The 12,615-nt window shown below is 42.5% G+C and overlaps 1 protein-coding gene across 2 annotated transcripts; it reads left to right on the top strand.

Annotated features, from left to right (window-relative positions):
* The first annotated feature begins 4 nt into the window (after positions 1 to 4).
* Positions 5 to 11,056, top strand: LRRC57 (leucine rich repeat containing 57). 2 transcript variants are annotated; one of them, XM_015141911.3, is made up of 6 exons: positions 5 to 105; positions 329 to 434; positions 541 to 679; positions 1,247 to 1,515; positions 3,505 to 3,690; positions 4,745 to 11,056. In XM_015141911.3, exons 2-6 carry the CDS (start codon positions 351 to 353, stop codon positions 4,784 to 4,786), a joined length of 720 nt encoding a protein of 239 aa, XP_014997397.1. In that variant the 5' UTR covers positions 5 to 105; positions 329 to 350; the 3' UTR covers positions 4,787 to 11,056.
* Positions 11,057 to 12,615: the final 1,559 nt, after the last annotated feature.

The raw sequence follows: 12,615 nt of genomic DNA, 5'->3' as shown, positions 1-12,615 counted from the left end.
CGTCACAGGGCGGTCCCGCCCGGGGCTAAGCCGGGGAGCGCATCCCGGCTACTGCGGGTCCTGGGTCTTCACCTGCGGAGCCATCCGGCAGCTGAGCGGTGGGAGGCGAGTCCGGGGTTCCTTGATCTTCCGTAGGCTCCCAGAGGCGCCTGGCCTCCGCAGAGCTGCAAAGGCGGCAGGGCTTGGTGGTCGGGCTGTCTGTTCTTCCGTCTCTTCCTTGCCACTCTTGGGTCGGGCCCCAGGAGCCAGGGATCGGCGGGAGATGAGAGCTGGGGCGGGAGGCCGACCGAGTGGACTGGGCGGTGACAGCTGCGCTTCCTTCCCGCAGGGACCTGAGCCGCGGTGCTAGGATGGGAAACAGTGCGCTCCGCGCTCATGTGGAAACGGCGCAGAAAACTGGTGTCTTTCAGCTTAAGGACCGAGGGCTGACCGAGGTGAGAATGGGAGGGACACGACCGGGAAACTTAAAGGGAGAGGGACGGCGGGGGCAGCGAACTTAGTCGGTGCGGGATTCTCCACGCTGTGAACTCCTTTCTCCAGTTCCCCGCAGACTTGCAGAAGCTCACGAGCAATCTCAGGACCATCGACTTGTCCAACAACAAGATCGAGAGCCTACCGCCTTTGCTGATAGGAAAGTTCACTCTGCTGAAGAGCCTCTCCCTGAACAACAACAAACTGAGTATGACTCTTGCCTGGGAGGCTTTTGCTAGTGATAAGCTGTTACCAGGGGTGGTTTTCTCTTACAAGCTGATTTTTGTTTTCGTTATGAAACCGTGCAGGAGGGCTCAAGTTGCAGAATGCCGGAATCCTTGAAGCCTTCTTTCTACTTGTAATTACATCAAAAATAAGCCTCCTTGGGTGTTATAATGATTGTTACTGGGTTAATTTGGACTTGAAAGGGAAGAACATTTTGGGGATGTAATGTAAACAAAGCTACCTAACTTGGAATGGGGGATGGATGGGAAGGGGAGGATCTTCCAAATATCACAAAATTGCTGTCAAATTGTGCCTTGGACCCCTTTACAAAAGGAGTCCATTATACACACAAATGCTCACCTGCATTTTGATGGCACCCTCACCTTCTAAAGACTATGTTGGTAAAATGCAATACCTAAAAATGGCACATGTGGGTATTTTACATATATTAACAAGAGGCGAAGCAGGCTGCCATATAGTCTTTAGAAACTTCATCAAAGTTGTTTTCAGCTCTATCAGATTCAGGTTTTAAAAACATTTTCTTTGCCAGCTGTTCTGCCTGATGAGATATGCAATCTGAAAAAACTAGAGACGCTAAGCCTGAACAACAATCACCTTAGAGAGCTGCCGTCTACCTTTGGGCAACTCTCTGCCCTCAAGACCCTGAGCCTCTCTGGGAACCAACTGGGAGCATTACCTCTCCAACTTTGTAGCCTGCGGCACCTGGATGTGGTGGATCTCTCTAAGAACCAGATTCGAAGTATACCTGACACAGTGGGAGAGCTGCAAGTCATCGAACTCAACCTCAACCAGAATCAGGTCTAGAGCTTAAGGTTTTTTCCCCTACAGCGTATGTGTGGGTTTATGGTCTCCTGATACCTCTTAACCTCTTGTTTCCTAAGCTGCCATCACAGAGCTAAGTATCAGAGGTTAGATGAGAGGTTTCTTCTGTAAGCTGAACTAATTTCAAGGCCCAAAGTGCCATGGAATTAGTTGAGACACTGGATGTGTTAGTTGTGTAGGTGTTTTCGGGAGGATGAGGTAGGTAACAGGGAGAGATCATTTCAAAAGTTAAACTACTGTCTCACAAACCTTGAAGAATTCTTCAGATCCTCCTCAAATATGCCCCGAACCACCTAGCCAGGAGCTATGTCAGGGATAGAATGTGGAAATGAAGCCTAAACTGAGGTTCTCAGAATTAGGTGTCAGAGGTAATTCAGTTTTTTCATTTTGTGGGGGGGTTTTGACATCTTTGTTAAGTGTGTCTTCTATTTTTGCTGAAGAATATTAAGTGATAGGCTTTCTGGAGAGAGCCCATTTCACTGTTATACAGCTTTAATTATATTTGAAATTTGTTTCCATTACTTTGGCAGCTTTTCAATTAATATTTGTCTGGAAAACCAATCCAAACATTCTTGTCTAGGCATGAAGGCACAAGTGATGAAACATTCAACACTGTGAGACTGGATGGCCTTTAGTTTTTTAGTGTCTGTATTTCTAGATCTGCATGATCCATTAAAGTAGCCACTAGCTGCATGTAGTTATTCCTTTTCTAGATTGTAGTGATTTTACATCATGATGAAATTCAGTCTGTCTTTGAGGGATTGGCCTCATGTTTTTTACCTTAAGTGGATATTCTTATATGTTATAGAGCTTCTTGGGGGGGAGTGGGGAAACTGAATCAGTGAAGCAGCAAGTATTAGTCGAGGATTTGCTCCACATTCACCTCTGCTAGTACCTTTATTCAGTGGTTCTCTGACTTTAGTATGCATCAGAATAACCAGAAAAGCTTGTTTAAAGAGGTCATTAGCCCCTGCCCTCAGTGTGTATGATCCAGTAGGTCTGGGATGAGGTCTGAGAACTTGCATTGCTAGTTATTGAACTTACCAAAGTTCCCATCATTTCTAATAAGTGATGGTTTGAGATGATACTAGGCAGAATCAAAGAATTTGGTGACTTTTAGTATTTAAATGGCAAAAGGGGTGAGTCAAAGACAATTGCTTGGTATTGAGCTTGAGGGCCTAAAGGAACAGTGGTGCTATTGAGAATGGACATGCTAAGTTGTCTGTGGTGAATCTTGTAAATGGAAATGCCTTAATGAAAGTTGGAAACATGGGAGCAGAATAAAGGTAAGAGTGTAGATACAGATCTTGAGGTCATAACAAAAGTGATGGACTTTAATGAATGAGCTTTCTAGGAAAAGTTGAGAGAGAAGATGACATATGAAGTATTACGGACAGCTACTTGAAAAATGCCTATAAAAACAAGAGAAGTAAGGAATAATCCAAAAGATAGGAAGAAAAACCAAAAAGGACAAAAAGAAGGGGTTTTAAGGAAGGGATAGATAGTACAGTTAAATGCAATAGGGACTGAGGACGATGGATCCTTGAATTTGGTAGTAAAGTGGTCAGTATCTATGTACACATAAAACATCGGCAGTAAATGTACCAAAATGTTTATGGTGGTTATTTCTGGGTGGTGGATTCTAGGTCAACTTTTTTCTTTAAACCTGCGATTCTCAAATTTTCTATAATGGACATACAGTGCTTTTATCATCAGAAAATTTTGTTCCCAAAAAGCCACTGGTGACCTTCATAAAAGCATTTTTTTTTAAGTGGGGGCGTAGTAACAGAAGCTAGATAACAGAGGCTTCTGGAGTGAGTAGGCAGTGAGAAAATGGAGGCGGTAAAAGAGGGGAAAACTAGAACAAATAGTCAAGTAAAGATTTTTTGTTTTGTTTTAATGTACTAAAAGTAACCAATGTAGTGCTTATGCTTTATCGTGTTATTCTTTTGTGGTTTTCAATAGATATCTCAGATCTCAGTGAAGATATCTTGCTGTCCTCGCCTTAAAATTCTTCGCCTGGAAGAGAATTGTCTTGAGCTCAGCATGCTTCCCCAGAGCATCCTCAGTGATTCCCAGATCTGTCTGCTTGCTGTGGAAGGCAATCTTTTTGAAATAAAGAAACTTCGAGAACTGGAAGGCTATGATAAGGTATGAATTAATGTACTTCTACATTTCTAGTCACTACCCCAGAGAAGACAATGGTGAAGTAATCCACAGAAATGTTTATAGCTAATGTCAACAGGATTTGTTCTTCCCCATTTTGGAAGTAGATTCAAAGCATCGGCTGAATGGTGTTGTACCAAGATGACTTTTTCTCTAGAGACAGCTTATTGTAAAGCATCTTTGTCTTCATCTTTGTCTTTTGAGAGAGAGATATATACACACATATATACACACACACATATATACATACATACACGCATATATATACATGCATACACACACACACACACACACATAGATATATATATATATTTTTGTGTGTGAAACAGGGTCTCACTCTGTTGCCCAGGCTGGAGTGCAGTGGTGCAATCTCAGCTCACTGGCGCAGCCCCCACCTCCCGAGCTCAAGTGATTCTTATCCCTCGGCCCCCTTAGTAGCTGGGATCACAGTCGCATGCCAGTAGGCCTTGCTAATTTTTGCAGAGATGGGGTTTCACCTTGTTGGCCAAGCTGGTCTCAAACTCCTGAGCTCAAGTGATCTGCCCGCCGCAGCCTCCCAAGGTGCTGGGATTACAGGTGTAAGCCACCGCGTCCGGCCCTATGTGCTTTATTTTTATTTTATTTTTGGAGGCAAGGTCTCGCTCTGTTACCCGGCTTGAGTGCAGTGGCAGGATCTCAGCTCAAGTGATCCTCCCACCTCAGCCTCCTGATTAGCTGAGACTACAGGCGCTACCATGCCTCATTTTTCTATTTCTGGTAGAGATGAGATTTCACCATATTGCCCAGGCTGGTCTCAAACTCCTAGGCTCAAGCGATCCATCTACCTTGGCCTCCCAAAGTGTTGGGATTACAAGTGTGAGCCACTGCACCCGGCCAAAACTATGTACTTAATTTTGCATTTAGAGCAGTTATATTTTGTAGGAAATGAAAAACCACATGCAATAAAAACCAAAATTAAAAAAAAAAACACCACAAAATTAGACTTTTATTTATTTACTCATGCCAAAATACCCCTGATGTATTCTTTCATGTTTTTTAGTACATGGAGAGGTTCACAGCCACCAAGAAGAAGTTTGCGTGAAGTTCTCCAGGACTATGGAAACCTTACAGGATACTGACTTAGAACCTCTGTTGGAATGTGGCTGAGTCAAAGCCTCCTGTTGTTGTTAGGGGTATCTACAGTAAGGAGATGATACTCCAGGAGATTATATTTCACTCAATGATCCTTTTTCATTTCAGGGCTCTTCTCAAATAAGCTAAAAGAAAAAGGGTCAGGAGACAGGAAAAGTGTTCCATTTTGAGTCACGAGTAGGGCAATAGACAAGGTTGATCTTCAAAACCATCATTAGTTTGGCTTTAAGAAACCAGTAGCTAGCTGCTATTTATATGGTGAGGGGGTGCTGCCTGGTAACAGAATAGCTCCACACCACAGCTTGAGATTTTGTTTAGTTTCAATGTGCGAGCTTTCATAAAGTCAGTTGCCATTCCATCTCTGTGTTAACACTTCATATTTTTATGAAATTCAGATAATTTGTGAGAGGCTGGCATGGATCTAAGGATTTATTATTTTTATTCTAGTCCATCAGTTCAGTCACAGTTTTTATACTAGGACTTTAGGATATATATAAATGTGTGACTGTCTTGATTAAAAGTGTACTTTGGGCTGGGCATGGTGGCTCATGCCTATAATCCCAGCACTTTGGGAGGCCAAGGTGGGTGGCTCACTTGAGGCCAGGAGTTCAAGACTAGCGTGGCCAACATGAGAAAACCCTGTCTCTACTAAAAATTCAAAAATTATTTGGGTGTGGTGGTGCATGCTTGTAATCCCAGCTATTTGGGAGGCTGAGGCAGGAGAATCGCTTGAACCCAAGAGGCGGAGGTTGCAGTGAGCTGAGATTATGCCACTGCACTCCAGCGTGGGTGACAGAGTGAGACTCCATCTCAAATTTAAAAAATAAAAATAATTTTTTTTTTAAGTACGCTTTGTTGGCTGGGCATGGTGGCTCACGCCTGTAATCCCAGCACATTGGGAGGCCGAGGCAGGCAGATCACGAGGTTAGGAGTTCGAGACCAGCCTGGTCTCGAACATGGTGAAACCCTGTCTCTACTGAAAATACAAAAATTAGCCTGGCATGGTGGTGGGTACCTGTAATCCCAGCTACTTGGGAGGCTGAGGCAGCAGAATTGCTTGAACCCAGGAGCAGAGGTTGCAGTGAGCCAAGATTGTGCCATTGCACTCCAACTCTGGGCAACAGAGCAAGACTCTGTCTCAGGGGAAAAAAAATAAAAAAGTGCACTTTGTCAGGAGAAGCACCAACAGACCTCTAAGAAATGCTCTCTAAGGCTGCAGTAGCAAATTATTTACTATTGCAGGTGCCTTATTGGTAGAGGGCTATGAAGAGCTAAAACTGTATATGCAACACTTGTAAGATAAAAGGGATTTTAATAATCAAGATTTTCCTGAAGATTTGTTAGAAATAATGTCTTATTTCTGGTAACCTTTCCCTTTTTGTATTTATAACTCTACTAACCAAATTACCTATCAATAAACCATTACTATAATATTTAAAACAACCTATGTTTATCAAGCTTACTCTGAGTGAGAGAATATACTAAATAAAGAATTTTTAATTAACTTTGGCTGGAAGCAAGGTTAATCCTTTAAAGGAGGAGGACAGGAGAACTTTAACCTATAAATAGATTAGGAAGACATGTTTCATGCTTATGTTCACATTGTATGAGTAGTGAAATGCCTTCATGTGACATAAACATTTTGTGATACTAGAACTATGCTTATTAAGAGAATCTGAGGTTGGGCGCAGTGGTTCACACCTGTAATCCCAGCACTTTGGGAGGCCGCGGCAGGCAGATCACAAGGTCAGGAGTTCAAAACCAGCCTGACCAATGTGGTGATACCCCGTCTCTACTAAAAATACAAAAATTAGCCAGGTATGGTGGCACGTGCCTGTAATCCCAGCTACTCAGGAGGCTAAGGCAGAAGAATTGCTTGAACCTATGAGGTGGAGGTTGCAGCAAGCTGAGATCGTGCCATTGCACTCCAGCCTGAGCGACAGAGTAAGACTCTGTCTCAAAAAAAAAAAAAAGCCGGGCGCGGTGGCTCAAGCCTGTAATCCCAGCACTTTGGGAGGCCAAGACGGGCGGATTATGAGGTCAGGAGATCGAGACCATCCTGGCTAACACGGTGAAACCCCGTCTCTACTAAAAAATACAAAAAACTAGCCGGGCGAGGTGGCGGGCGCCTGTAGTCCCAGCTACTCGGGAATCTGAGGCAGGAGAATGGCATAAACCCGGCAGGCGGAGCTTGCAGTGAGCTGAGATCTGGCCACTGCACTCCAGCCTGGGTGACAGAGCGAGACTCTGTCTCAAAAAAAAAAAAAAAAAGAATCTGAAGATCTGAAGGTACAAAGGTAGAGGATTTCAGATTATCACTAACATGAACATTTAGAAAGCTACCATTTTGGTCATTTTCTGATTTTATCTTAGCCACAAAGCTATTACTAACTATATATCAACAGTTCTCAATAATAGTTAAACCTAGTTTATCCATTAAGTCAAGAGATCACACAAACTTACTATTTAATCTCTATGACAAAATCTTTCTGACGTAAATCTGGTCTAGGTGTTCTTTTTCCCATGTGTTACTTTCTTTTTTGAGACAGAATCTCATTCCAGGCTGGAACGCAGTGGCACGATCTTGGCTCAACTGCAACCTCCACCTCTCAGGTTCAACTGATTCTCATGCCTCATTCTCCTGAGTAATTGGGATTACAGGCATGTACCACCACACCCAGCTCATTTTTGTATTTTTAGTAGAGACAGGGTTTCACCATGTTGGCCAGACTGGTCTTGAACTCCTGGCCTCAGGTGATCCACCCACCTCGGCCTCCCAAAATGCTGGGATTATAGGTGGGAGCCAACACACCCAGCCTCCCATATGTCATTTTCTGTTTCTCACTTTGAAAGGGCTCCAGGGATACTAGTTTATCCATATCAGTTGAGGAGTTTTGTTTTTTCTAAAGTTTAATGTTTAGTTTATTAATCTTATTGATCTACTGAACAATTAACATTTCTCTAAGTGTTTTATCAGTACTTCTAATCTAATAAATCAGAACTTATACATTTTTTTTTTTTTTTGAGATGGAGTCTCACTCTGTCACCCAGGCCGGAGTGCAGCGGCGCAATCTCGGCTCGTTGCAACCTCTGCCTCCCAGGTTCAAGCAATTCTCCTGCTTCAGCCTCCTGCGTAGCTGGTACTACAGGTTTACGCCACCACGCCCTACTAATTTTTTGTTTTAGTAGAGATGGGGTTTCACCATGTTGGCCAGGTTAGTCTTGAACTCCTGACCTCAGGTGATCCGATCGCCTTGGCCTCCCAAAGGGCTGGGATTACAGGCGTGAGCCACCGTGCCAGGCCAGAATTTACACATTTAACAATTTAAATGTTCCCATTTAATTGTTAATTGGAACTTAGTCCATACTCTTATCAGAATCTGCAACTACCACCCTTTACAACTTGGACCCCGACTTATTTCCCTTTCTTCACTCTCATTTGCCTGCGCATCCATATCAGATTATTCTGTCTAAACCCACGGTGCAGTCTCTCTCCTCTGACTCCCTTTATAGAGCTTGTCCCTCGGTGTCCACGGAGGATTGGTTTCAAGACCTCCATGGATACCAAATTCATGATGCTCAAGTCCCTTATATAAAATGACATATTATCTTCCTGAAACTTTAAATTATCTCTAGATTACTTACAATACCTAATATGCCTACACATAACTTCATTTGCATAGATTCAACATAGTATTTGATGCATGCCAAATTCAGGTTTTGTTTCTTGGAATTTTGAGGCATTTTCCCCCTCAAATATGTCTGATTTGCAGTTGAATCCACAGATGTGGAACCCGGATACTTAGGGCCAACCGTATTGTTCACTCAGTTGGGAATGCCCATTCTCTCTCTCTTTTTTTTTTTTTTTTCCTAGAGGCTCACTCTGTCACCCAGGCTGGAGTACAATGGCACAATCTTTGCTCACTGCAACCTCCGCCTCCTGGGTTCAAGTGATTGTCCTGCCTCAGCCTTCTGAGTAGCTGGGATTACAGGCAGGCACCACCACTCCTGGCTAATTTTTGTATTTTTAGTAGAGACGAGGTTTCACCATATTGGTCAGGCTGGTCTCAAACTCCTAACCTCAGTTGATCCACTGCCCCGGCCTCCCAAAATGCTGGGATTTCAGGCATGAGCTAACATGCCCAGCCTGCCCTCTCTTAATATGCTCATTCTCTATGTCTAAGCCTCTTTCCTGCATCTAAGTCAAATTAACTGCTCACCCATCTGTTACTATAGCACTTCTCACATTCTATATTTGTCTTTCATGATAGACTAACTCTTTGAGGGCAAGGGCTATATACAGTAATATGCCCAAAGTTACAGCAAACAAGATTTAAATTTAAATATGAGCTAATCAAGTAGACTGGCTTGTGGTTTAAGACCCAGATTCTAATTTGGCCACTAGCCCAAGTCACCTCATTTTTTTTTTTTCCCAACAGATCTTGCAATGTTGCCTGGGCTAGTCTTAAACACCTGGGCTCAAATGATCCTCCCATCTTGGCCTCCCAAAGTGTTGAGATTACAGGCATGAGCCACTGCCTGGCTTTTAAGTCACTTTTTTTTTTTTTTAAAGACAGAGGCTTTCTGTGTCGCCCAGGTTGGAGTGCAGTGGCACAATCTCAACTCACTGCAACCTCCACCTCCTGGGTTCTAGTGATTCTTCTGCCTCAGCCTCCCGAGTAGCTGGGATTACAGGCACCCACCACCAGGCCCAGCTAATTTTTGTATTTTTAGTAGAGATGGGGTTTCACTATGTTGGCCAGGCTCATCTCAGACTCCCAACCTCAGGTGATCCGCCTGCCTTGGCCTCCCATAGTGCTGGGATTACAGGTATGAGTCACCACGCCCAGCCTATATATATTTTTTGAGACAGGGTCTTGCTCTATTGCCCAGGCTGAAGTGCAGTGGCACGATCACAGCTCACGGACGCCTTGATCTTCTGGGCTCAAGCTATCTCCTCCCACTCCTCTTGAGTAGCTGGAGCTGCAGGTATCTGCCACCATACTCAGCTAATTTTTAATTTTTTAGACAGACAGGGGTCTTCCTGTGTTCCCCAGGCTGACCCCAAACTCCTGGGCTCAAGCAATCCTGCTTTACCTCCCAAAGTGCTGGGATTACAGGTGTGAGCCACCACATCTGGCCCAAGTCGCCCGAATTTTTTATAGCTTGGTTTGGAAGGCAATGTAATATATTAAAATCGTGGGTCCTGGAGTCAGAAAGATCCAGGTTTAAATCCAGAGTCTGTCATTTATTAGCTTTATGAATTTGAGCAATTTCGTCTCACTTGTAAATATAGGGAATAGCTCCTACCTCTCAGGTATGTTGCAAAAAATTATATAAAAGCACTTAGCATAGTGGCCATGACAGAGAAAGCACTTGGTAAATCATGCCATTTATCTCATCTATAAGGCATGAAAGTAGAATTTTACAAGTTGTACAGAAGTAGAAGGCTTGGAGTAGACACTACATTAAAAGGATTTAAAAAATGGAGCCAGGCAGAGGCAGGCATCTATAGTCCCAGCTATTCAGGAGGCCTGAGGCTGGAGGATCCCTTGAACCTAGGAGTTTGAGGTCAGCCTGGGCAACATAGTGAGATTGTGGCTCCAAAAAAAATAGTAAATAGGTTGCTCTGCCTATGGAGTAGCATTCTTTTATTCCTTTACTTTTTAAATAAACTTGCTTTTACTTTATGGAAAAAATAAACTTTTAAATGACTAGATGAGAAACTTGAATATCAATCCGAGAAATAAAATCTGATTAGGAATGTAATTGGGATAACCTAAACTTTTGGTAAGAGTGACCTAAAGAAAATAGCACTTAGATAAGCTACTTTGTTTTCCTTTTTCACTTCACTATTTTTTTTTTTATATATATTTGTTCCGATTTACGGGGTACTTGTGATATTCTGAGACATGCATAGAATGTATAATGATCAAGCCAGGATATTTATGTTACTCATTATCTAAAACATTTATCATTTATTTGTGTTGGGAACATTTCAAATCGAGCCATTTTGAAATTTACATTGTTAAGTATAGTCACCCTACTATGCTATCAAGCATTAAAACTTATTCCTTCTATCTAACTGTATGTTTGTATCTACCCATTAACGTACCTTCCTTCATCACCCCACCCTGTACACCCCCTACCCAGCCTCTGGTAACTATCATTCTACTCTCTACCTCCATGAAATAAATTTTTTAGCTCTCATGAGTAAGAACATGCAGTATTTGTCTTTCTGTGCCTGGATTATTTCACTTAATACAATGACTTCCAGTTCCATGGATACACCTCCAGTGTATTCATGTCACTGCAAACAATAGGATTTCATTCCTTTTTATGGCTGAATAGTATTCCACTGTGTATATATACCACATTTCCTTTATCCATTCATCTGCTGATGGACCCTTAGGTTGATTCTATTATCTTTGCTATCGTGAATAGTGCTGCAATAACCATGGAAGTGCAGGTATCCCTTTAATATATTGATTTCCTTTCCTTTCAATAAATACCCAGTAGTGTGATTGCTAGACAGTATGGTAGTTCTATTTTTAGTTTTCTGAGAGGTCTCCATATTGTTTTCTATAGTGGCTGTACTCATTCACATTGCCACCAAGTGGGAATGAGTTCCCTTTTCTCAGCATCCTTGCCAGCATTTTCTCCCTTTTGATAATGGCTATTATAACTGGAATGAGATCATCTCATTGTAGGTTTTATTTCATTTCCATGATAATTAGCAGTGTTGAGAATTTTTCCACCTACCTCTTGGCCATTTGTGTGTGTGTGTGTGTGTGTGTGTGTGTGTGTGTGTGTGAGAGAGAGAGAGAGAGAGAGAAGAGGGGCGAGAGAGAGAGAGAGATAATTGCACTATGTTGCCCAGGCTGGTCCTGAACACCTGAGCCCAAGTGATCCTCCCAACTCAGCCTCCCAAGTAGCTAGGATTATAGTGTATGTCTTTAAAAAGCTAATTCTAAGTACAACTGAGTATAGGATGTCTGGGCCATAGATGTTTAAGGACAGACTCATAATCCATACATGAAATGGAAAGATTTAGAGTTGAAGTCTAGAAACAAAAGATGAATTAAAACTGAAGGAAAAAAATAGGCGTGGCTATAGGGGATACAGATCATTATGGTTATAAGACTGGAAACTTGAAGAGGGAGCTTAGTGTTAAAAAACAAGTTCAGTGGGGGATACAGTTGTTTACCTCTTTAGTTACAGGTCAGTATTATGCTCAAGGCCACACAACTAAAAGTAAATGAATGAACCGAAATTTGATCCCAGGTGGTCAGACTCCAGAGCTTGTGTTAACCATTTACTACCTTTCAAAAGTGAATCAAGCTTCCAGACAATGTTATGGGAGAAAATCAGAGAGGGCTTTAAATGAACAGCCCTTTTATGGGCTAATTTAAATGGAGTCTAATTTCTATGGCCTCACCTCTCTTCTTTCTCAATAGCAGAAGCTATGGGAAAGTTTTAACCTGGGTTCCATGGACGGGCTTTCAAGACCTCCATTTATGAACCTCATTTATGCATGATTCGCATTTGTGTGCCTGTTTCTCTGGGGAGAGGCTATGTTGCCTTTCATCAAATTCACAGAGCTGCTTGACCAGAAAGAGCTCCACTTTGGAGAGAATAGCAGCTAACACTTATTAAGCTTTTACATTAGCCAGGAACTGTTCTAAGTGCTTTACCTGTTACCACTCTATGCAATACAATGCTATGTAGGAATTATAGGCACCTCATTTTACTGCACTCCATTAAGTTTTTCCACAGATA

The sequence above is a fragment of the Macaca mulatta genome, chromosome 7, assembly GCF_049350105.2.
Source record: "Macaca mulatta isolate MMU2019108-1 chromosome 7, T2T-MMU8v2.0, whole genome shotgun sequence".
Lineage (NCBI taxonomy): Eukaryota > Metazoa > Chordata > Mammalia > Primates > Cercopithecidae > Macaca > Macaca mulatta.
The sequence above is the reverse complement of the archived record's forward strand: the minus strand, read 5'-3'. Positions and strand labels throughout refer to the sequence as shown.